At 44.3% G+C, this 25,603-nt stretch overlaps 4 protein-coding genes across 5 annotated transcripts in view; 3 read left to right on the top strand and 1 right to left on the bottom strand.

The window, feature by feature from the left end:
• tinf2 (TERF1 (TRF1)-interacting nuclear factor 2) overlaps nt 1-850 on the top strand; it is a 6,664-nt gene extending 5,814 nt beyond the window's left edge. Inside the window, exons 8-10 of one of the 2 annotated variants that reach the window (XM_054753736.1) lie at nt 1-33; nt 104-183; nt 251-850. The exon at nt 1-33 is cut by the window's left edge and continues 26 nt beyond it. In XM_054753736.1, coding sequence (XP_054609711.1) covers nt 1-33; nt 104-183; nt 251-376 — 239 coding nt within the window. In that variant the 3' untranslated portion in view covers nt 377-850. Of the gene's footprint in view, nt 34-103; nt 184-250 lie in introns of those variants that run through there. The other variant, XR_008566263.1, reaches the window with a different exon arrangement.
• On the bottom strand, nt 813-4,629 carry dhrs4 (dehydrogenase/reductase (SDR family) member 4). The gene is made up of 8 exons (XM_054753737.1): nt 3,718-4,629; nt 3,478-3,655; nt 3,318-3,419; nt 3,177-3,247; nt 3,052-3,103; nt 2,551-2,685; nt 2,423-2,478; nt 813-1,929 (listed from the first exon to the last, which is right to left on the bottom strand). Exons 1-8 carry the CDS (start codon nt 3,828-3,830, stop codon nt 1,815-1,817), a joined length of 822 nt encoding a protein of 273 aa, XP_054609712.1. The 5' UTR covers nt 3,831-4,629; the 3' UTR covers nt 813-1,814.
• Nucleotides 4,630-4,953: 324 nt separating this feature from the next.
• efs (embryonal Fyn-associated substrate) lies at nt 4,954-15,385 on the top strand. The gene is made up of 8 exons (XM_054800367.1): nt 4,954-5,174; nt 5,582-5,747; nt 6,313-7,593; nt 7,687-7,809; nt 9,319-10,266; nt 10,431-10,487; nt 11,688-11,945; nt 13,804-15,385. Exons 2-8 carry the CDS (start codon nt 5,736-5,738, stop codon nt 13,987-13,989), a joined length of 2,865 nt encoding a protein of 954 aa, XP_054656342.1. The 5' UTR covers nt 4,954-5,174; nt 5,582-5,735; the 3' UTR covers nt 13,990-15,385.
• A 303-nt stretch (nt 15,386-15,688) lies between these two features.
• acin1b (apoptotic chromatin condensation inducer 1b) overlaps nt 15,689-25,603 on the top strand; it is a 15,709-nt gene continuing 5,794 nt past the window's right edge. Inside the window, exons 1-11 of the mRNA XM_054800366.1 lie at nt 15,689-15,860; nt 16,997-17,062; nt 17,153-17,264; nt 17,395-17,462; nt 17,536-18,621; nt 18,729-18,790; nt 21,267-21,387; nt 24,173-24,218; nt 24,295-24,443; nt 24,515-24,664; nt 24,738-24,897. Of these exons, the coding sequence (XP_054656341.1) occupies nt 15,726-15,860; nt 16,997-17,062; nt 17,153-17,264; nt 17,395-17,462; nt 17,536-18,621; nt 18,729-18,790; nt 21,267-21,387; nt 24,173-24,218; nt 24,295-24,443; nt 24,515-24,664; nt 24,738-24,897 (2,155 nt within the window). The 5' untranslated portion in view covers nt 15,689-15,725. The remainder of the gene's footprint in view (nt 15,861-16,996; nt 17,063-17,152; nt 17,265-17,394; nt 17,463-17,535; nt 18,622-18,728; nt 18,791-21,266; nt 21,388-24,172; nt 24,219-24,294; nt 24,444-24,514; nt 24,665-24,737; nt 24,898-25,603) is intronic.

Below are 25,603 nucleotides of genomic sequence, written 5' to 3'. Positions count from 1 at the left end.
ACGCCACCTCATCTCCCCAGCAGTGCAACGGAGGTGAGATTAACAAGTATGGCAATATGGCGTTGTTCTACAGGTTTATTAAGCGGGGGTCTCTTGTGTGTAGAGGCTTTGGCCCCTCCTGGCGATGCTGACGACTATGTTGCCGATTCTGAGGATGAAGCCACCAAGAACTTCAAAGGACGGGTAAGTAAGACACATGTTGTCCAAAAGACACGTTTTTGCTTTTGGTTTAACATTCTATCTCCCACAGTTGTTCATGAAGCGCTACTGCAAAACCAAACACGGCACATATTTTCCCACTCTGAGGGAATTCTGGAAACCAGGCATGGCGCAGCGGAACCTCTCCTTGCCTCTTTGCAGCAAAAGGAGACGGTGAAAATGACCTTTTAGTGTAGCACAGGGGTAGGGAGCCGCATAAAATATATTGAGATTGTTTTTTTGCTGGCATTTTAGAAGTAAAACATTACAGAAATCATGGTGTTAAAAATAACGTTGAAAATATTGTATTGTCATAGCCTACTGGGGTCATTGAGAGGTGAAGAAGTAAACTTCCATCCTTTGATCAAATAGCTAATTCTGGCTAGTAAACCCTTTTGAAAATGGTGAAAAGAAAGATACAGAGTACGGTGCAAAACCATGCAGCACTGTGAGCTTCAGTATAACAATGTTATTTAAAACAAAAAACATTCTGAGACTTATTATATTCTAAAATTATTGGTCTTGCTTTAAACTGGATGCATTTAATTGTATTCAATGTTAAAATATATTATATGGCTCTCACAGAAATACATTTTATTTTTTTATTTTTTATTTATTTAAAAAAAAAAAAAAAAAAAAAAAAAACAGAAATACATTTTAAAAAGCATGTGGCTTTCTTACCCAAAAAGGTTCCCGACCCCTGGCATAGCATGACAAAGCACTACACTTTTTCACAAAACAACTTTTTTTTACTGTAATTTACTGTTTTTATTGTAAAGTACACATTTTAAGATTTGTGCTTGTGAATAAAGCATGTTTATCATTCTAGTATATGATCTTGCTGGATGAGAAAATTGAAACATATATGTAATGTCAGAATGCTGTAATTTTGCACTCAAGTCTCATGACTGTAACGGGGGATGCACGGTGGCTGAGTTTTAGCATGTTGGTCACACAGTCAGGAGATCGGAAATCCCTGGTTTCGAATCTCCATTGGGCATCTCTATGTGGAGTTTGCATATTCTCCCCGTCCGTGCGTGGGTTTTCTCCCACATTCCAAAAACATGCATGTTAGGTTAACTGGCGACTCTAAATTGTCCATAGATATGAATGTGAGTGTGAATGGTTGTTTGTCTATATGTGGCCTACGATTGGCTGGCGACCAGTCTAGGGTGTACCCTGCCTCTCGCCTGAAGTCAGCTGGGATAGGCTCCAGCATAGCGGCAAAGAAAATGGATGGATGACTGTATAGGGTAGTTGTGGTCTAAAAAGGTTTGGAAGACATGCTAGCATACATGTAATACAGATATCCTTAAAGTTTTATGATCAATACAAATGGCCAATGACTAATGGCAGTTACTTGCGAAGGACATTTTGCTTGATTGTCTTGCTTAAAAGACAATCTTGCTTAAATTTTACAAATGTACTTGTCAGTCCCCGAAAGGTGTGCACTGTTGCTTGTTGATTGGGATGAGCATCCTAACGATACCGCATGTTGTAGAGAAATTTCAAGTCAGGTTGATAGTAATGGGGGATAAAAAATCCCTGATCACAATAACAGAAGATACACCATTAAAATCACCAAGGATGGATAATAATCAGCATCTGCCAAAGGATCACAGCCGACAGCCGATCCCTCCCGTCACAGTGATGGTCTCTCCAGTTATGTAGGAGGCGTCCTCTGTGCACAAGAAGGCGACCACTCCCCCTATTTCCTCGGGTTGACCAACTCTGACAGGAAGGAAACAAAATTCATAATCAAAATGCTTGTATTTTATACAATATGACTGTGACTGTCAAGTTCTTTTGGGCTAAAACCAGCCTGCATGTGAAAAGACTGAGAAGATAGTCGAGGACGCTTTATTGCATCAAATTACTACTCAAGACTAAACATAGTTGTTACATGCCAGTGGACTCTCTGGTCTTCTCGTTAGAATCATTTGAATCGTCGTGACAATGACATGAGTAGTACCTTTCATTGTCTATTACTGACTTTGTACAACCACCTCGCATCATAGAATCCATGTCATAGTTATGTCACATCAGTATCAAGTCAATTTGCCATCATAATTTGTATCAGGGATTTGAAAGAGATGCACGTTTAGCATCATAATCGTCATAAGAATAGGCATACTCTTGGATGAATACATGTACAGTCATGTGATGCTTCTTTTTAACAATACATTCTCAAATAAGCCAAATTTGACAACAGTGATGCATATACCTTTTAATGCACAGCTGCTTTTTGAAGTCATCCATGATGTCATCATTTTGCCATAACTGAAATCAGTTGTAAGAAAATGGTTACAATAGAGGGTCAAAAGAGAAACAATAAAAGCTGAAACATCTCACCGCGGAGCTGAAGCTAGTTTTGATGATTCCGGGGGCCACGCAGTTCACCCTTATGTTACTCTGAGCCAGCTCGGGGGCCAGCGCCCGAGTCAGACCGACCAAGGCAGTCTTACTCACACTGTAAGCGCCCAAGCCCTGCAAAAACAGCAGGAAAACACGTCCAAATACAATCCTAAAAATATGCATAATGTCACATCTAGAAGTGTAACGGTACGCCATAATCACGGTTCAGTCCGTACCTCGCTTTTAAGGTCACGGGTAGGTTCATTTTGGGTACGGGAACAGAATGTTAAACTTAAAACTATTGAGCTTTTCTCTAAATTGTTTTATTCATTTTTAAAAGGAACTTAAACTGCTAGCAAGTAATTCTCCAATTAGTACAGTTCTCAAATAAAAATAAATATTAAGTAATTTACAAGGTTTTTTTTTTTTTTCAGAAAGTGCAGCGATTATGCATATGTGTACTGTTACACCTCCAGTTAATACTGTTTATAGTCTGACCTGCAATGGTTGGTAGGCTGCCACTGATGACACAAACACAACATTCCCCCCTCTAAAAGATACAGTAGCACATGAAAAAAAGTCTTTTAGGTCCTCTTGTGCTATTGTTTTGGGTTGTAACTCACCCCCTCTTTTCTATATGAGGCACCACCAACTTGGTCATGAGGAAGGCAGCTTTTACATTTATGGACATAATCTGCAATGAATAAGTACAATTCAAACAAGATGTCTTTTCTTCCATGATGCAAAAAAATTATAGTAAGAACCTTTTCCCAAACGTCCTCTGTGGTGTCCATAAGGTTTCCAAAGAAGGGGTTAACTGCTGCATTGGATACCAGGATATCGACACCACCACACTGATCCAGAGTCTGCATACAACACAGAATAAGATGGATGCATGCGGAGAGGAACTTTGCACACACGCACCATTTGAAGCAGTCTTTCCCTATCTTCCTTCTTCCCAACGTTACAGGTGGTCCCAGTGACCTGGATGTCCTGGCTCTGTAGCAGGGCCACAGCCTTGTCCACACCAGCCTGCCGCCGGCTGCTCACCACTACATGAGCCCCTCTCTTTCCCAGGGCCTGAGCTGCAGCCAGGCCGATACTGGGCAGGAGAATTTGTGAGGCTTGGCTTGGGTGCTGTAACATCCTTAAAGTCATTCTTACCCAGCTGTAGAAGCTGTCACTATGGCTACTTTTCCAGTTAAGCTGCTCTGAGACATACTTCTTTGCCCTGAGACAGGAGCGGAACAAAGGCACCTGAAAGCAGCCCTCAACATCACCTGTGGGTTAAAAACAGCAGTTGTGTTAGCTCAGCAGTTCATGCAATGTTAATTGTGTGAATGCTTAAGGACATTGTGCACCCAAATTATTACTACAGTGGACATTCAGTATGTTTGTGAATTTATTATGTGGGGATACCGCCCATTCGTGCAAGCAGTAAGGATTATGCATACGCGGCATTGGAGGAACACCTGACCCAGTGACCTGTGGAGTGCCACTTGAGGGGGAGATCCGACTCGAGGCTAAACTGTGATTAGGATTCCATCTGCTTTATCGATCTTTAATGCTAATTCATAAGTGGTGAGTAAATATACATTTTATCATTTAAAGTATGTTCAATAAGTATTCAAAGAAATCCCCACTTTTCCCATCGTCCCACATTTTCCAAAACACAAATTCCCTTTGATCTTGAAATTCTTACTTCGTCTACATTTCTCAACCGATTCAAACCACTTCAACGTCAAAACATTCAGCTCAGGATGTTCAAACTATCTTGTTTCCACGTTACAAAAAAAGACGTTTTCCCGCAATGTCGTAGTTTTACAGCCCAAACAAACCCTAAATGAAAGGGCAGTCAGGCATTGTGTCATTTCCCACACAAGAATTTACACTTTTCCGTGACACAAATTCCCTCTGAACGTGAGAATTCTTAATACATTCAAATTTCTCAGTGGATTCAAACCATTAACATCCCAAGACTTCCAATTCCCTCCCCCTCACATTTCCCCCAGAAATCTCATTCTCTGGTTCGATACACCTGTGCAATGCTATGTTTGCAATATAATAAAAAAAACTTCAAGTTTACACCAAGACCTTTAGACTCCTAACGATCTCTGTGCGCTGTCTCTAAGTTGTTCCGGGTAAAAGTTCCCCGTCAAAATAAAAGCTCACATATGGGATTGCCTTTAAAGTAAGATAAAAAATAGTTGTGTTTTGCACTTAAAGCTATTTGTTGATTATAGTCCATCTGGTTATTGTTCAAATTGTTTACATTTTCTGTATTTACATGTCGATTGTCTTATTTACGGCTATTTCTTTGCATCGTTAATGCTACTCACAATAAAGGAGCCAATCAGAGGGGAGCAGTCACCCGAGCGGCGGCAACGTACGCGATCTCACATGCAACTGGATTCGGCGAACAGAATGATGGCAGACAATCCAAACTGTTTTTAGATATACACACTGCGTCAGCCTTCTAGAAGGAGGAGATCATTGTGTTGTCATCGCCGAAAATGATTGAACGCCAATGGCCAAAGAATTTTACGCTTGAGAAGAAGTGATTTTTCGCCGATCTCTTACTGTACGCCAATTAAGTTTATCGGCGAATGCAAATAAGGAAGGTAATGTGTATGTTTTATTTTAAAATGTTGTCCGCTCAGTTAACCTTGAATTGTGGTGACCGCCTTTGTGTTTTGGTTAGCAGCGAAAGCGGATGAAAATAAGCAGCATTAAGTGCCGCTAATGTTAGCCTGTTAGCCTTAGGAGCTAGGCCGCGGCGATAGATTGTGTGTTCATATCTATCTTCTGAATGAATTAACGCTAAACTAAATTATCAGCAGAAACAACGAATGATGATTGATTGAAAAACATAGCTGGTCTGTATTCTATAAATGTGATGCTAAGCTAACGTTAGCTTTCAACATAACGTTACAGGGCGTGGAATGATGGACAGGTGTTGCAGCTGCCATATTATGTATTTCATTGGCTAGTATGTGCGTTCAAATGAGCGTTTGTGTGTGATTTTTAGAAGGCGGAGACGATGTGTCCTCTCCAAAGCCAGCTGTGCCTCAGCACCGAATTTTCATCATGGAGAGCCGCTGCAGAGCTAAATGGAGCCCGTTGACTTAACCGGAACACTTGAGATTTACTTTCCCTGAGTCGTAATCACAACCCTTGCAGCAATGTCTGTTTCTGTAAGTACACGACAAATTTTACACGTGCACACTTTTGGAAGGCATGTTTCTGTTTTAAATGGACTGTACCCAACTTATTGGCTGTGATTCAAGAGGGTCCACATGGCTCAATAGACCCTTGCTGTCCCCCAGGGGGTGGTTTTTAAATGAAGGGGGGGTTGGCCTGACTCTCTTGGCTTTGGGTTGGCAATTAAACTCCGAATAGCAAGGGACAGATGTGATGCTCATCCTCCCCCCTCTTCTGTCCCTCACTTATTCCGCCTATTACCACTAAGCCCCTGTGTCCATTTTGATCATTGATCCTTCTTTGGCCTGCTTCCCCTTCGTGAATTTCATGTGCTAGATTTATTTTGATTTGATTCCCTTATCTCGCAATTTCTTTCTCACACAGGCGAGCTCTTTCCTCTTCACTCGTATTCAACAGCCCCAAACAATCAAGTTGTTTATAGTCCCTATTTAACGTTGCCATCAATGTACTTGTTGTTAGGAGAGCGCAGATTTGAGAGACATGAAAAACCTACTTCAATGGATGCTGATATTTTGTATTTCCTCTCCTCTCCCTTAGACGGTGTTGGCAAAGGCGCTGTTTGACAACACAGCAGAGAGTCCAGAGGAGCTAGCGTTCAGGAAGGGGGACATCCTGATGGTTCTGGAACAGGAGCAAAGTGGGGGACCTGGCTGGTGGCTCTGTTCCCTGCACGGTCGCCAGGGCATTGCCCCCGCCAACCGTCTCCGCCTCCTCCAGACTGCCCCGCCCCCTGGCCCAGACACTGTATACTTGCCGCCTGGTGCGCCGCTGTCCCGCACGGCCGCAAACAGCAGCGTAGAAGACGTAGACAGCGTGTACCGCTCCCCGCCAGCTGTGGGTGAGGGGCGAGCAGCAGCAGCTAATGCAGCCTTGAGACCAGGGGAACTTCGCCGGGTGGAGAGCGGGCGCCCACGCTCTCATTCCAGTTCTGGGTCTCGACCCAGGCCTGAGTGGGACATGGGAGTGGCGGGTCGTCCACGCTCCCCATCTCTGAGAGGACGAGGCACAGAAATGACAGGAGCTGTTTATCAGACCCCAATAAGCCCACTTCCCTCAGCTGCTCAGCATGCCAGACAGCAAGGAGTTCAAATGGCTCCAGAGTCTGTGTATCTGTCCCCCAGAGTTGCCGACGAGTCTGAGGACACCACATATCTTGTCCCTAGAGAAACAATCGCAACAGAAGTTTCTGATGACTGTTACTTGGTGCCAAAAGGGACACCACTGTCAGGTGAAGAGGTTTACCAAACCCCAACAGGAGGGGTTCTGGCCTCTCCGGCCTGCACTAATGGCCCCTCCTCAGTCGGCGGAACATCCGGGGCCCCCCAGTCTAAAGTCAGCCAGGACATTCCTGGGATGTATCAAACCCCCACATCTGTGGCAGTAAGCCTTCCAAGGACTTCAACCGCAGCTCTGGTCCATCAGCACTCATGTCAATCATCTCCAGCCCAGGTGTCTCCCAGACCTCTGCTCAAGGGTGCACCACCCAACCCTGCTGTGGCCAGAGGCAAAGCGGGTCTGGTCTGCCACAGAGGGTCCCCGTTGCTGGTTCGAGCCGGGCACCCGCGAGCTCCTGGCTCGCCGAATTTTGCCCGAAAGCCCCCTCCGCCCGCACCCCCTGTGAGGGGGGTCACCAGGAAAGATGGGCAGCAGGCCGCACCTTTGTCGGGGGATTCTAGTGTTACCCCAAGCCTTGGCTGTCGGGGCACCCCTGCAAGCCTGCAGCAAGAATTGGACAAACAGATAAGTCAGGACCTGGAGAAAAGCAATAATATGCAAAACAATAAAGGAGAAGATTATGCAGATCCTGTGGATGACCAGGTATGAGCAAATTTAAGAGTAAATGTTAAAATATAATTATAATATAGTGAATATCTTATTTAGACATCATGATTTATGTTGTTGTTGTCAAAGGTTTACGACACCCCTCCCAGTGGCAGATGGCAGCGTCCAGTGCCGACTGTCGTTGATGATGACGATGACAGCATCTATGATACCCCTCGCAGTGTCCCACCACACACCAACTCTGAAACAGAGGTGAGGACAACTTCTAGTTTTTCAATTTGTTGCTGATGTTGCACTTGAAGGTCCCCATATTAGTGTATTTTTCATCAATTTTAGTCTGTTGTCCAAATCAAGGCTTCATGCTGGAATTTAGGCGGTTTAAAGGAGCGTTTAGTTAGCACTACTGGGAACATGCCATTTTGTGTGTCTGCAGCTTTAATGCTAATGAGCTGTTTGTCCATGAGTGTGTTTCCATGCACTTTATCCACTTTTTACATATAGACACTGTAACTCTGCACTTCTAACAACATAATAGCTTGTTGAAGTGCAGAGTTGGAGTGTATATATTGCACACAGCAACAACATTAACATTAAGGAGTGCGACGGGAGGACACAGACATTAGCAACATTAGCATGGCTACGTGAGCATACTATAACGTCACAGTCACATTTAACAGCAGCATCATGCTAGGTTAGTCTATTTGCTAAAGAAACACATGATCTAATTTACAGCTCCCACATCTGTAGCTGACCGACAGATAGTTGGCAGAGCTGAAGCCTGCCATTGAAGCCTGCGTTTTTACAAAGTGGTGAGCGTGTACATGAGGCAGGCTCATCCAGCTAGGGGCGGGTCAAGGTGGTATCACGTCCATGAGGAAGGAAGTTTGCCATCATGACATCATGAAAAGCTGTAACGTCAAAAGCGAGCGTTGGAGCGCCTCTTCTCACAAAAGTGGAGCCAACAAGTGAGGGAGATGAAAGATTTTTCTCACGTTTGGTGCTCTTCACCGCGCCAGTTACACATACAGTATTACTGTTAGAACATGATTTAAAAAGTCATTTTTGCGTAATAGGGGACCTTTTTAAAATAAATGTTTGCTTGTCGTTGGGACCAGTGTCAAGTGTAATTAGGCAAGTCCTTTTAGCATTAATAAATGGCTTTTTTTTTTTTTTGGTGCAGTGCAATGCCCTTACCATTTGGATTGCATCACCATCTCCGCTTTTCCACACATTCCACGCTTAAGCCCCTTCTCCCCCCAAGGCCACACCTGTCTCACTCTGCTGTGGGAGTTTGTCTATCCGGTCCAAATGCTGCTGCTATTTTCTCCCAGTCACACCCATCTGTTAGGGCCAGGCCAAGGCCACAGCACCAGTGGTCTCTTTTTAATGCTACTTGAGCGTGTGTGCCAGCTGTTGAGATTGTTTTTCTGTCTTTGGTCTAGTTACTACACATGCATGTATGCAATTATGTTAAAGGGGATAAATATATCCCAGCCTTATTTTACCAGTGAAGAAGCTCTGTGATACATGAGTGTGTGGATGCCGTGTGTTGTTATTTCACTACATGCACGCAGGTTGTGAACTCACTGCCCGTGTCTCAAATGCAATACTTCTGTCAGTACATTTCAATAAATAAACTGTGCACAGTGCACTTATCAGTGTGAACGCACTTATTCAGTCAAAATGCTAAGTGTAATTATGAAAGTTGGCACACTGAAACACAGCCACTTTTTAAACTTGATCAATCTTCTCCACTTGCAGGTCTATGACGTTCCCACCATAACGCTGAATGGGTCTATATCTGAAGTCACTTCAGTGCCTGGCGATGCTGATGATGTCTACAGTGTACCCACTCTTCCTGGTGTCCCTCTGGGTCCCGGGGAGTCCACTACTAACCTCTGTGGGGAGGACGCCACCCAGAACGGGCAGCTCTACTGCGTTCCAGGCTCTGAGAAGCGAGCAAGCACGGGAGATCAACAGCGGGACTCTTTGGAACCAGACTGCGGCGTATATGACATGCCTGCTCTGACGGCCGAAGTCCTGCCTCACTCCTCCTCCTCTTCCTCCACTTCCACCCGCCGTCTCTCATTGTCCAGTAACGGCTCTGGGGATGTGCAGTGGAGAGCCTCGCTGTCCAGCCTGGTCCACGCCGTGCTGAGTACCACCTCCAGCTCGCCCACCGCGCTGTCGTCCCGGGATCTGGCCACCTCCTTGGCAGAAATCCTGTCCACGTGGAAAGCCAGTCACTCCGGGGATCCTGCGGCACCCCTTCAGCAGGCCTGGGCTCGCCTATCAGACCTTCTGCCTGCTTTGTCTGCCATCGGCAACGCTCCTCCGTCTGAAGGACTCTTGTCTCTGGTCCAGCGGTCCCTTGAGGAAAGCGCCCTCCTCTTGCAGACTCAGGGTCGCCCCCGACTCCCTTCCCAGGAATCTCTGTCACGCAGGCCGCTGCCCGCGCTCCCGGTGTCCGATGGGAAGTCGTCTGGAGGTGGAATGGGCTCCCGTAAGAGTAGCTGGATTCAGGAAAGGCCTTTGCCCCCAACGCCGCAGCCGGCCTTCCCCTTGGCTCCCACTTCGGCCACCGTGACCCTCACAGTGTGCCCCAGCAACAGTGAGGACGACCCCAGCAACGAGTATGCAGGAATCGGCTTGACCCCTGTTCCTCCACCTGTCACTAATGGAGATAGTGTTGGATATGTTAAGCTGCAGGCAAGTTTACATTTTAAACTAACTACATGTCAGTGTTACATATGTACAGTACAGGTCAGAAGTTTGTAGACACTTTTTTTTTTTATGCCAGTCAATGTTTGTGTATAAACTTTTGACTGGTATCGTATGTATTATAATTAGATGTTCTCTCCTAATCCATCTAGGGAAAACCAGAGCTTCCACTAGCTCAGAACGGACAAACGATCACTTCAGAGCCAAGAGTGAGTCACTTCCTTTGTGTTTTTACCTCTTGCTCTTGTTCCCTCATCCCAAATGGCACCGTTGTCAGTGTTTTTTAGGGCAGAAATGCAGTCTATGCAGATGAGTCATGGGGTTGTTTACCAATAAGACATGTGACTCAAGAATCCAGCTTGCAGCAACTCTTTGCCCTCCTGAACTGATTACAGTTCAACTGTGTTGCTATCCTGTCAAAATAGACTTTTTTTTTATTCTCTCAGCAATGTAAATAGAAAGACGTCATAGGAGCTAGACGCAAGATTACAAGCAAGCTTTGTGTTTCCCTTGCTAGAAGACTGAGGTCACTTTTTTTTAATTTATTTATCACTGTCTGCATTTTTGTGCTCCTTGCTTGAGTCTTTGGTTGTGCCCGGCTAGCCAACAAGAGGTCACTTGTGTATTCTAACAATCTGGCCTTGCATAGGGAGTCTGCAAGACAAGTTAAAGACAGAGGCGTTCATAAGACGTTCACTGGCGTACTGTATAGAATTGTCTCCTGACAACTGCAAGCATACTTGTGTCAGTGCTTAAGATCATTCATTCATATTGTATACCAAAATGATTTCTATTTATTATTTCAAGATGTTTTTTCACACTTCCGCCACATTTCTGTGCAATTTTAAACCAGAATCTAAATGTTCAGCTCGTTCAGGACATCCCGGCCACTTCTTGTCACCAATGCCTGGTTTTCCCACAATTCCACATTTTCCAGTTCAAAAATTCCCATCAGAAATGAAGGATAAAATGTCCAAGTTCCACTTTTCCCACATGTCTCAACCGCTGCAAACCATTCTAGTATCAAAACATGCAGCTCATTCAGGTCAGTCAGTTTTCACATTCCAAAAGTCTTTTTTTTTTTTTTTTTTTTTTGACAATTTCACATTTGCTAGTCCAAAAATTCCCATAGAAATGAATGGAGAATTATTCCAAGTTCCAGATTTCTCAACCCATTCAAACAATTCCAATCTCAAAACGTTCAACCCATTCAGGCTAACCATTTTCCATGTTCCAAAAATTCCCCCCAAAATTTTCATGCATGCATGTACATGTAGAATTCCACATAGCATGTCAGCTCCATTATTTAACCAAAAAAGGCCTACTCTAGTTAAACATTTATTGTTGCATGTTTTAGTGCCGTAATTGTTGTCCATACAACTTGTCTATATATCGATGTCGTCCTCCAGCTGACTCCATCCCCTCCTCTGCCGGTGTCCCTCTCCCTGGAGGACTCGGAGCTCCTCTCCTTCTACTCATCCCAGAGCCTCGCTCACCTCTCCTGCCTGGCCGACGCCATCGATGTGCTCTTCACCAGTGTGCAGGGCAACCAGCCGCCTCGGATCTTTGTGGCCCGCGGGAAGAGCCTCATCGTGACGGCCCACAAACTCGTGTTCATCGGCGACACGCTGTCTCGACTCCTCACCTCCGCCGACCTCCGAGCCAAGGTGTGTTGTCTTGATGCTGATAAACTTTTTGTTTGTTGATCAGCAGGATTGCACAAAACTGGAACGGAGGAGACACTATAGGCAATGCATATACCCATTACAATTTGATGCACTTTTTTTTCCACTTTTGTTATCTTGTTGGGGGCTTGTTTGTCATTTCCCTTTATTTCTCAGTGCTCGTTTCTGTCAAACGAGGTGTGCTCCAAACCTCATAGTAATCTAATGCCATTAAGTATCAATCTATCAAAAAAATAAACCCAACAAAAACACACAAAATGAACACTGATTCTCTGTCGGTGCGAGTTTGTTTGCCGACAGCATTGTTTGACATGCAAGAGTGACCTCCATTTTGTCCAATAGTGGTCAGCTCCCAAAATCCACACATACACAAATAATTGGACAAAAACATCTTAAGTAGTGCTGTCTGGCTTGGTTAGGTAGTGCATGGGTGGCGTTCAAACGTACTATAGCCCGCCCTTTTCCTGCTCAGAGCGTGCAAGCCACACCCCATTGAGGACACGCACATGCAGGAAAAAAGGTGACGTGATCCAGCGGCAACCAGAATGCAGGCCAACATCAGTCAAACATTTAGCTAATACTTAAAAATACTTACTTTAAAAATGACTTTTAATACTTAAAAACATATGACATACAATGTCGGCAGAAACTATTTGTACAGTGTCTGCTATGGGTGCCTTGAATATCAGCCAATGTCGATATCAATCTGATATGGGCACGAGTGATACATACTTTTATTGCGTATGTTGTAGTGTGGAATATTAGAAAAGGCCTGATTCCCATTCACTTTAAGCATCTGGGGTATAGTTTTATCCTCAATGTAGTGGCAGCTAGGCATAATATATATTGAGTTTCGAGGTGCTCAATTAAGCGTTTATACCCAACTTTACTCAGCACATATTTTCTGTTATAGCTAAACACTTCTTGTCATCCCGTGGGAGTTTCTTCTGTAACGCCACTTCAAATGTGTGATGAGTTTGGTCGTATTAAACTTCCCCGGGTCTGTGCCACCAGAGGAAACTTGTGCATGACAAGTGTTGCACTCAGTTACAACATCGTTTTCAGACATTTAAGGAAAATGCACAAAGCCGACATCACTCCTACTCAATGCTAAACACATTAGTACACACTGTTGTTGTGCTGACATGGGCTCTGTCCGGCCACTGCTGCATAGCTGTGCTGGAGCTTAGTCTGGAATAGACTGCTTGTATCGGCGTGCCAATATCGGAGATTTTAGATGCGGGATATAATCCCATACAAATTTTTTTTTGCTGATATCGGATCCAAACACCCCTAACACACCAGGGGCAAGCATGCCTGGAAGTGACAAAAACATATTTTAAAGTAGTTGCTGTTGTAATTTTGTTTATCACTTCTACTCTGCTGTGTTACTGCAATTTCAGTAACGTTGTAAAATATTTCCAATTGAATTTGGAGTCTTTGTGATTGTTTCTATTGTGAAAGGTGGCCACTGCCATTAATTACTTGCAAGAGGAGTGATGGCATTCATTAAATGACATGTCTTTATTAAGCACACAAGTGAAGTTGTGGATGGGTGAGCAAGTGCTGTGGGTTGTGACTTGGATGATTTTGAGGCTTTGTATTTTTGTTTTTAGTCTGAAATGTGTTGGTTATTAAGAACCCACGAGGAGAGATTGCATTACATTCACTCTATGAATCGGCTATGTTGCCTGTGGGCATGCAATCCCACATCTTCCAATCGTGTCAGAGGGCAAGTGGCTCAGGGCGTGCCTGACTTCAGGTGTGATGTGGGCCCAGGCAAGATATGATTGACCTTGTGTGCCCTCAGTTGACAAGTTCACCTCTTCTCTACCTTCAGATCACAACCTCCGGGGGTCGACTGTGCCAGGCCTTGAAGGCGGTTGTTGTGGCGACAAAGGGCGCCGCTCAAAACTACCCGTCAGTGTCGGCGTCCCAGGAGATGGTTGATCGGGTCGCTGAGCTCTCCCAGCAGGCAGCGGGCTTCTCCACTCTGCTCCAGCGCCTGGCCGAGATCTCCTCGTGATGCCCCCAGCATGAAAACCCTTGTTGACACTACACACCTTCTCTCTTGGAAAAATGCCTTATTTGTTGTTACACTTTACACACTACAGCCCTGTGTGTGCTTCAGCTCCTTCCCTCTTGTGTGTGTTAACTTATTGAGGATGGCAGGCTGCTTATAGCTTTGTGTGTCTTTTGCTTTACAATGTTGCTTTTTCCCTCCCCGAGTTCTATCTAAATATAGCACAGAAGGACACGTTTACATTCTGGTTCTGGCCTACTTTTTACTGTGATACCTTGAAGGCTTTCTCTGTTAGCGCCTCTCCATCCTTACTTAGCCTGTGCTGTGCTGTGTTTGTGTGAAACGTGAAGACTCCATGTTGTAATCCAGTCCATGTTGGATTACACTCAGCATCCACGACACACCTTTACTTGAAGATTAGCATCTGACGGGAATCCCCGGAGCATGAATAATGAAAGTCGTGGGACAAATTGCCCAGTGCTTTTCCTTCCCACAGTCGCACAAAGGATGAGGAACCTGTCTATCAACCTTACATGTCTCCACATGTTGTGATCTGCATGCTGTCGTTTGCATTTTGCATTAGTGTCCCACTAAATGCTCTGCTCATCTGGAAGTAGTTACACTACTGCTTTCATGTCTGTCTTCCACAAAATTGGAATCAAGCCCCTTTACTTAACCTACAATTCAAGTGTCTAATTTAGGATCATTTGGGAGAGCGCCATAATTATTTTGTCATCCTTAACAAGCATATTCTGAAGAACTCTTCTCTCCTGTCCCATTTTTCCCCTGCTGTAGTGTCACCTTGTGGATGTTTGAAGTATTATTAATATACCTATATGAGTATGAAGAGAGCAAGTTACCTTTTATATTTATTATGTTTTTTGGAATTCCTGTTTCATAGCTTTAATATGCTTCCATTTGTCATATGCGCACCATTTTTACCTTGCGTGATTTATTGCAAAGAAAGTGGTTTGTTTTTATTTACGGAAATCTATACCAATCACATCATGCAAATTTTCTACACTATATGAACTCATTCCCATTTGCTGAGGTATAGAACCATACTGACCTAAACCTCTACAATTGAACACTATATTCTATCTGTCGTTGCTGTTCAGAATAAACCAATACATTTTTTAAGTAATGAAAACAGTCCTTTGTCCTTGAAAGTTACCATTACCATTACGCAGTTAGCATGAATATATGGAGTATATTCTATAATATCAGTGCATGTCAATATGTATTTTACGCAGATACAGGATTAAAATGCTTGTGTTTGCATTTATGACTTTGTCAGACTATTATGCATTTGTTGAGGTAACAATTTTAGGGTATGATAATGCCTTGCATTGGCATATGCAAAATAGGATAGTCCTACAGAACGGGTGTCCAAAACAAGCACTTTGATATATTTTCTGCAATAAAGATGCTAAAACACATCCAATGTAGGTTATTATATGCCTAGCTATCTGAACAGAACATCTTAGCTTTGTATTGTAGGTGAAATGCAAATTAGTTTAATTTCTAATAATGACTTAATTGTATTTTTACAGTCTGCTGAGGGCCAATAAAAACGAGTAGCAGCGAAAATGGCCCCCGGGCCGCACATAGTAAACTGCTGCCCGACAGTATTTTTTTCAGGATTTCCGAAGTTCTCCGGAAAGTGCCGAACTATGACGCCGAGCAGCAGCCGTAACGACGGCTTGTCGGGAGTACTTTAGACAAGCAAAGGGAGCAAAATGGCGGACGAGGATATTACGCTTGATGGACAGCCTTTACAATCGCTGCGAGTCGCGGATTTGAAAGCCGCGCTGGAGCATAGAAACCTCCCCAAGAGCGGAGCGAAAAACAAACTCATTCAGCGACTAAAAGGGGTGAGTTTCTGGGGACTTGTTATGGACGGCTTGTGTCGAGTCTGGACAAGTTTAGAATGGGGGGTGGGTTGGGGGGGTTAACGGTGTGTGTGTGTGTGCGCGCGCGTGTATGTGTGTGTTTTGGAGGGGTGACTCGGAAGCGGGAAGGGAATGCAGCACATAAAGTGTCATGGCGTATGAAATGACATATAAACATTTGAGTTTTACTGTTTGTGGTAAAAGAAGCTAAGCAGGAAGCTAGTTTAATGGCTGACTGGGTAACTAGTTGTGGCACCGTGTTGCACACTGTTGTTGTGTGCACCTGTCAAGTCGAGGCCTGTACGTGACCGCGCTCCCGTGTGCAAATTAAAAGCGATGGGGGCGCGCGTAGCAACATAAACACGATTTTGTTATTTGTTAATTATGTGTAATTCATGTTTTATGTAATCAGGGCCCATGTTTTTGTGTCATTTTTGCAAAAGCCCCAACTGTATCAAGGCCATAGAGCTTGGCTTTCATCAATAAACCATACCGGATTATTTTTTCGGGTACACAGGCTTACCTTAATACTGTATATTAAAAGTGTCTCTTTTTAAACGTATTCTTCCAAATGTATCAATTTTGCTCTTATTACATCTCAAAATATCAAATATGAGGATTATAGAATCATCTTTAACACGTCATCAACAAGTAAATTCTCAGTTGCAGAAGTCCAGTTTCATAGTGGTTTGTTTACCATCCATCCTTTTTCTATGCCGCTTGTCCATTTGACCAAACATGTTTTTTGGGATGGGGGAAGACAAACCCGGAGAAGACCCACGCATGCACTGGGAGAACATGTAAACTCTACAGATAGACACAGAGATGTTCCAAGGGAGACTCGGACCGGGATCTCCAGACTGTGAGGCCAACTTGCTATACACAATGACACCGTACAGCTATGATTGTATTATATGCGGCTTGTCCTTATGAGGGTTGCGGGTGTGCTGGAGCATATCCTAGCTGACAATTTAGAGTCTCCAATTAGCCCAACATGCATGTTTTGGGGATGTGAGAGGAAGCCTGAAGTACCCAGAAGAAAACTATGCTCATTTTTGGAACTGCATACCTCATATATTCCTTGCATTTTCTATAATTTAAATGCATTTTGCTTGCAGGCACTCATGCTGGAGAACCTGCAAAAGTCGTCCTCATCTCACAGTGGGCTGCAGCCTAACTCTCAGGTTGTATGGATGTTAAAAAATGTTTGAGGTTTTGCCCTTTGGCATTTTAATTTGACATTTTTGTGTGTTTTACTTGGTATTTTATGGCAGATTGGGGAAGAGATGAGCCAGAATAGCTTAATAAAACAGTACCTGGCCAAGCAACAGGAACTCCTCTGCCAAAGGATGGAGAGGGAGGCCCAGCTAGAGCGTGAGACAGCTGGTATAATACACACTCTGTATAACCAAGCTAATTCTGCAGAAAACACTTGATTAGCTTTAAACGTCAAGTGGAGATTCTAAACAGTCAAGTTTGTATATACCAATCAATCTCTCCCTTATTTTCCTGTCAGAAAGTCCAGCTGTAGCAGAAGATGAAGACCAGTCGGACAATGATAGCTGCTCCTCTGTCTCCGACATGGTTTGTGTCCCACATATTGACTTGTACCAGAATGCATACAGTCATGACTGACGCGAATATTTTTGCCCATCAGGAACACCCCATGCCGCCCCAGCACGCACTCAACAGGACAGAGCAGATAGCTGGAGGTGGATCTCTGATGGGTGAGGGCATGATGTTTAACCAGGAGACCCCTGACGTTCCAGGAGCGAAGAGGCAGAGGGCCACTTTTCCTCAGGGACACAAGGAGCCACCAGCCCCCTCACCTCCCCGTGCTGTGGCCTCCCTTTCAGTGCGCGTCTTGGGCCAACCCGACCACCAGGGCTTACCCCCTGCTGTGTCCAGAGCCCATGAGAAAGAGGGAGTGGCGCCCAGAGAGCCCGGATCAGCTCACCCTGTTCTCCACCTCAGCCGATCTGCTGGTGTGGTAGCCAGAGATCAGGTCCATGAGGAGAGTGATGAAGATGATGACAGTGATAGTGAGGATGATGATGATTGGAGGCCTGGTACTGGTGAGGCACGAAAAGACAACCGTGCCCCTCCACAGCCCCCACAGATGCCTAGTGCGCCTTCTGCTGCCGCAAGATCCAAACGCAAGCTGCAGCTTCCGCAGCACATTCCACCACCACATCCACACCAAAACCTGATGCAACTACGCCACCCAACACCTCCTCCCTCACCACCTCCAAACCTGTTTCGCCTCCCGGATACTCCCAAGCAAAGCCCGCCGGACACTGACCACAAAGAGGGAGAAAGCTCAGAAGCCGCACAGGGTCTCCCACCTCCCGCCTGGCAGAGGCAAGACTCCGATTCAAGCTCCCGCTCCAGCAGTCCTGAGCCCCTCGCACAGCGCAGGCCAGGCCCCCTCTCAATGCTGGTGCACAAGATGGAGTCAGAGGAGGCGGGGTCTGCCATCTCAGCAGGAACCAGCCAGTCTCTGCTCCAGATGCCACGAGAGAAGATGGAGGTTGACAGCAAACACCAGCAAGACGAAGTCAAAGAAAGGGTGACAAATGAGCTTAACAAGGAAAAACAGGCAGATGACAACCTTACGACTGCTACAACCGAAACTCAAGACGCAAATTCCTCATCTGACTCAGACTCACAATCGGACTCCTCTTCAAGCTCTTCATCATCATCACCAGTTAGGGTTCAATCCCGCCGTGTGAGGCAGCTCAAGGTCAGTGATCAAGCAGATGAGAAAAGATCTGGCAACTGCCTGGGCTGCCAATTTTATGTTTTAAAGCTCAAGTACTCTTATTTGCATTTCAATGTGTGTCGTCACAGAAAGCTGACCTAGGACAAGAACCAAATGAGGAGACAAAAGAGAAGGGTCGCCTCCTGAAAAGGTCTGTAACAGTACCTCAGAATAATTAGGCCCTGGCTACAAAGAATCACTGTAACATGTTCAGCAGTTGCTATGTTTACATGCACTAAAACAAAAAATAATTGTTGCATAAATTCGACTTAGACACTACAGGAGCAGAGCAGTCAGCGATTTCTTTCAGTGCCTTTGAGCAACACCATAACCACAAGAGCAAAAACAAATGTCAGTTATACCAGGGTGACCAAATATCCAGGACATGTGCTGTTTCCACATCTTTTCCTGTCTGTTCTGTTTGTTTTTTTTAAGGAAAGTAATGAAAATTTCCTGGTTTTCATTGGGCCATTAAATTGACAGGCAGTAGGAGCTCAATTTCATGTGACATAATCGCTGAGAGGCTGCCTTGTGGGTGGCTTTTTGGCAAAATCCACAAGAAGCCGAAAATGAGGAAAACGTATGCAACGCTTTCCGAGTTGAAGTCTGGGCACGTCATGCCAAACAGCGTTTGAAATCCCCAAGTTCTTGCAATGTTAAAGGACACATTTTTTCCTAAAATATTGATTACATTCCAAAACCTAAGAAGCATTTGACCCCAGGTTTCTGTGTTTTTGGACGTAGTACAGTATTTCGTAATATAACAATTGTCTATGCATAAGGTGGAGACATACTTTAAATTTACTGAAATTATAAGGCATATGTGAGTCAACTTTGAGTATCTCATTGTTGGGCTTTGTCCTGGTTTTTGGTAATAAAAATATGGTCACCCTAATTTTTACACACATTTCACACCTAAACAAAGTAATTATTGCACTGGTGTGTAGATATTGTAGGTGAAAACTTGTGACGATTATCTGATACATCATACAGTACATTTGTATTGTTTTTGTGTACATGCCTGACCAAAACTAATCCATTACAAGTTTTTTTTTTAAATTTTATTTTATTTTCTTTTAAGGGGTCATTTCAAAAATATTGTAGTCGTGGAACTTAAATTGAATGTAAATCCCTTGATAACGTCGCTGAGTTGTCGCATGTTATATTTCTTGTCAGGCATATGTTGGGGCAGCCCTAGAACCCGATTGGCTGTTGGGCCGTCCAACCCGTCACCCCACCCCCACGTCTCGTCTGTTATATTGTATCTAATGTCCGCACGTTGCTAATAGTAAAACACGCCTTGTAATTACAAAATTAATACATAAATTATGAGAGGAAATGTTTTTAAACCAATGTTTTGCATTCACATTAAAATGACTACGAATTGCTTGCGTTATTTTAACTTTTATTTTGAAAATCAAACCGGAAAATTGTCGTTTTTTTTCCTTTCCCTACGACACGGCGCTCACTAGCCAACATGGCTGCCATGCCCACATTGCATCCGCTATACCGACGCAGTAATTAGCTATTCTGGAGTAAAGACAACTGCGGCATCCACGTTTTCAGGTGAAAATCTCGACAGCTGCATTGTTTTCCGTCGCCGGAAACCTCTTCCAGATCAATTACAATGGTCTCCGAAGGAAACAAAAACGGGTAAGAATGGGGCAGAGGTTTCGCTCATTGTGTCCATTCCCCATGGTGGTTTTACGAAACGGGAACACTTGTATTTTAATTAATGTTAGCAGGGATCTACTACTTTTGCGTAAGCTTTAAAGTGAGGACGATAGATGTAAGCATGTGGGAATGGCGCCGTGTGTCTTTTTATTCGTTGAAGAAAAGACAAGAGGTTTGCGTTTCTCGTCGATCGGTGCCAAAAATAGCCCTGAAAGTATTATGTAGTATTTAATAACTCATAGAGCAATGATTTCGTGTTCGTGTGATAATAATAAACTACTATTTTGACACTTGCTGATAGACATACATGTCCTACTACAGAAACAGGATCTCCCTGCCCACGTTATGACTGTATTTGTGGGATGGTATTGTAGTCAAGGGAGATCATTAAAGTAGACATCTGTACACTGTATGTGTGGATGAGCCGTTGTGGTGTTAATTGTCCCACCTGGCACTCGGATTCATTTCTGTCCCCTGGGACCTTACAATATTTCTGCTGTGATTGCGGATGTGAGCTAGCCTAGGCTGCATTTACACATGTAATTCTAATTTAATGATATATCTGTTTTTTGTCTATTCTTGTTTCCCTTACCATCATATTTGGGGTGGAGGTGTATTTTCTATATACCACCAGAGCACAACAAAAGAAGACACTTTGGGATACATTTCTCCAAGAAAGTTTCTTGTCATGGTTACACAAGTTCTCCTCTGCGGTCCAAAGATCACACACAGCGGGAGTCCTTAGTCTTTCTATTGATTTAATTTACAAATGTGGTTATCATATGTAACTGGCAAGGAATAATCGCATTACATTTCTCTGACTAGACTACATGCTTGGGCAGTGTTGAAATTGTCTCCCACCAACAACTTTTAAGGTGTTAATTTGTATTGTTTGAAGACCACACACATTTAGTTTCTCCTTTTGCTCTTTCCTCTAACATCTCAACCCGCAGAGAGGTGTCCGAGCCAAGCCTGGCTGCTGTGTCGGAGGCTGACCCAGACTTGGAGATCCCCGTGGCCCAGCAGCTGGCGTCAGGAGCCGAGCAAGTCAACATTGAGAGCCACCTGGAGGAGGTAAGTTAGGAGAGAGTGGGTTGATGGGCTGGGGGTGGGGGGGTGGCAGTCACAGTCTCCAACTAACCTTGCATCATCATTCACATCCAAGCATGAATAGTTGACGCTTTACTCACTCAAACCCAACACAACCTGATCCATTTGCTTTTAGTTGTAATTCTGTAAGAGTCGAAGCAATTGGAGTGCTGTTGTTTTTCCTATAGGGTTGTGTTGGAGTTGGGTACGGTGGTAATTCTTTGTGTCCAATGCAACTAACTATTCATAACTGTCCTCATTTCTTGCACATTGCTTTCCTGTTTGGGCCCAAAAGTGCTGATGCTGCTGGACCTAAGCTTTTAACAGTGTTGATTTAGATCATCGTGCTGCCCAGCAGTGCATGCCTCTCATTCATTGATGTGCTCATCTGCGTCGGAAGAAGGGCAAAATGCAATAAATATCACCCCCTCTTGAGTGCAGGTTATTTTTTTCGCACAATTGCGTAGTTACATGTTTGGCATGAAATATTTTGCTAAGTTAAAGAGAGGCTGCAACACATGCTTGTTTTGTTGTTTGGCATATGTAGCATTTATCCTGTATACCTTTCATGACATATGAAGAATTAATTTAATTTAGTATTTTATTGAGTGGTTTTGTGTTATGATGCATCATGGCTTGTTTCTTGCCTCTTTCTTCCTCTCACTGTCTCCCCCTTTGCTCTCGCCTCCTCCCTTGATCTTTAGCCTTTTGTATCCCCTCATGAAAGCTTCTCTCTTATATACATATATTTATATTTATGGTGTGATTGTTGTTTTAAAACCACATTGATTGCTTTGTTATGAAGGTGCCCATGCCTCTTCCATTGCCCCTAATGGTACAAGCTGCGTACTACTACCACCGCCACCACCAACACCACCTCCACTTCTCCTACTCCTACAACTCCTGTCCCGATATGCTTGAGTGCATCGCTGGTACCTGAGTTAGGCCCAGAGTCTGCACCCCCCCTGTCCATGGCACTGAATAAAGCCTGTAAGCCCTCCAGTGACACGCTGAGCCAGCAGCAACTGGAGCTGCCGTCAGACCACCACAGGCAGCAGTGGCAGCCATGGTAACTGCAGCCCTGGTCGTCATGGTAACCTTGCCACGGGGGTTGGAAACTGAGCTGCTTGCTGATCTGAACTGGACTGTACTTTCTGATGCTGATGAATGACGGTGGGGAGAAGGGGAAGGTGTTTGCGTCATGAATCACCTCCCTTCCTTCTCTGGCCATTTTGAGGATGACGACAGATGTGACTGTAAAAACGCCTCCAACCTCATACTACCCTCTTCCTGTGGAGTAGTATAACGACACTGGACAGTTTTCCAAATGCAATGGATGTACTTGAAACTATAGTTGCCATGATATAATTAAAAAAAAAAAATTAAGACGCTGCTCTGCTTGGACCAAACACTCCTCAGAGACTTTGAATATGGACATAACTCCAAGGACATGTTAGATGTGGCCACACATGCTTAGCTTATCACCGCCTTCCCCTGCAGCCGCCCCGTCAGTGGTCTTGAGCATGACTCACTGGGTGTGTCACCATCAATATTCCACTCTCGACTGCTCTTTTTGTGTTGGTTTATTTTTGCATCCGTGACACTTTTACACCCACAACCTGGCACTTCCCGCATCCTGCAAACAAAGTTTGGACTCTAAATACCTCCTGGATTACAATTCAAAATGCCACATCATTTAAAGGCTTAAGATTGATTTTGCTCCAACTGTTCAAGCCTAGAAGCCACAGGACACTTCACAGGACAGCAAATGACTTTCAAAAAGACTGATGATGACAAAATGGATTTATATTTTACCTGGACATTTAAAGTGAACCTCCTCCAGACCCTCTCTTACTCACCCAGACTGCCCGTGAAATGAGACTTTGAACAACAGTCGATCAGGAAACGTGCCCTCCCCACCCCCTTCAAAGACAAAAAGCCATCCCAGTTCCTGCACAGTCAAATCGAGGCATGCCCTCACTCCTCTGCCTTCCCCGATTGGATCCTTGTTGCCTAGATACAGTACAGTCGTGCGGTTGGGCCGTAGTCCAGTAAGGAAATCAGGTGTCATGGTACCCGGCAATAACTTTTCACCATGTAAAATGTATAGCTTTGCAAAGGAGTAATTGCTAGAGGAATTAACGTTTTTTCACATCGTAAATCACAGCAGTGTCTTGTACAGTTTTTTTTTTGATAGTGGAATGGTAGTGCTAAAACACAAATACACTGCAGCTCCAGCAGTTTGTTTATAGATAAGCAAGTTACCTTTGTGACTTTGAAATGGTCAGCCTTAAAGAGTCTCCAGTGTTTTACACCTCTGCTTCACAGAACACTGAAAGAACCACCACTGTGTTTTATTTGTAATCTTTTAATGACCAATGATAAGGGTAATGGGTAATGTTAACCAGGAATATTGGATAGACAATATAAACACAGTAGCGACATAAATAAGAATCATTCAAACACAGACACTGTATTCCCTGTTTGCTTAGTCTTCATGCACACAGCACGCCATGTAGTCTCTCAGTGCTTTATCTGTGGGTCTTTCAGCAGAGGTGGAACATGTCTGGAATCTCCTCAGTGTGGTACAGTTGGAGCAGGCAAACATACTTTATTTTTTAAATCCTTATTTTAACCCCCAAAACCCTTCCTCGCCACTTGCCTTGTTTGACCTGCTGTTGCCCGTTTGGGTTATGCACTGTCAATTCTCATCTCACCCTTGCTCCTTTTGGGGTTTCTGTATGTTTTTTGTCTCCCCCTTTCTTTCCAGAGCACCACTCCAAAGGCTTTTGCTGCTCGTAAGATCTCTTTGGCCAGTAGGTGTCCTAAACTTGTATGTCCTTCTAGATGGTTTTTTTTCCCCCTTGTGATTTATTTTTGCACCCTCTGTAGACAGCAAGACTTTCCCCAGCACTACAACCGATGGAGGAGGGGGCGAGTCCGACACCGTAGCTGTGGCAGGCAGGAAGAGACGTTGGGGCTCCAGCACAGCAGTCACTTCCAAGAAGCCATCAATCAGCATCACTACTGACTCACTCAAGGTGGGTTTCTTGGCGTATAATAAAATGTTTCTATGTCTCAATCCTTCCCTCTTTGTGTCTTTGTTCGGAAGTCTTTAATCCCAGATATCAAAGTAGCTCAGGAGGCCGTGGTCGACCTGCTGCACCCAGAGGAGCTGCAGATGTCCGGGGAAGAGGACAACCAAGACAACAGCCAGGGCGACCAGGACAAAGGCCTTAAGATTCGACGCACGGTCACACAAGTGAGGGAGCGCGGAAAGTAATACAAGGAAGTCTTTGTTGACAGCCAGTTGACCGTTTGCACCTTCTTCCCAGGTGGTCGCAGGTGACAACCAGGAGAACGGGCAGGGAGATACGAAAGAGGAGCAGGTGGAGATAGCTGAGCAAGAAATGCAGCAAATGACCCCTACAGACAAATCTAAGAAAATACTCTGTGACGAGACATGTGACACGCCTGATGCTCTGCCAAAGAAAGGTGCCAACTCAAAACTTAATGTTTAAAGGTCCATATTGTACTATATTTCAACAAATGTTGAAATAAGTTGGAGCGGTAAGACAATAACATATTGAAAGTCCAGCTTTGATGCTCAAATTTAGACAGTTTAAAAGTGGTTTTACAGACATGTCAACATGTAGGCATTTTTTTTTTGTTTCGGCACGCATTTTGACCCTTACTTACACTTGTACACATCGTTGCTCTTGGCACGCATTTTATTGCATTTTGCGCTTTCAGTTTTGTGTTGCCATGGCAGTGTGCTTGTAGGTGGTGTGACAAGCTCGAATCAAAGTGCTCCCTTTTCTCCTAAAGCTGCCACTCCTAGCAAGTGCTATGCAAAGATCAGTTCATTTCACTCAATGCCTCGAAGTAGGGATGCTCCGATGAGGGGGGTTTATGCTGCCGATTCCGATCATCCATGAGTGAAATCGGCCGATACCGATTTAACCCTACATTTTTCAATTTATTTGTGATGGATGCTATTGGCCAGTGGTGCCATATAAGGGGGAAATGTTGGGACAATTTCAAGGTCCTCTGACAGTCAGGGAAAAAAAGGTAATTATTACAAAAATAAAAAGGGAGGGGGACTATGTGGCCCAGAATTCCTGGCTGCACCCTTGCTATTGGCTACCTTTTTAGACAAAAATGATATTGATCGGTGGCCAATTGAGCGGCGCATCCCTAC

The sequence above is a fragment of the Dunckerocampus dactyliophorus genome, chromosome 15 (assembly GCF_027744805.1).
Source record: "Dunckerocampus dactyliophorus isolate RoL2022-P2 chromosome 15, RoL_Ddac_1.1, whole genome shotgun sequence".
Lineage (NCBI taxonomy): Eukaryota > Metazoa > Chordata > Actinopteri > Syngnathiformes > Syngnathidae > Dunckerocampus > Dunckerocampus dactyliophorus.
This window is presented reverse-complemented; position numbering and strand designations above follow the sequence as displayed.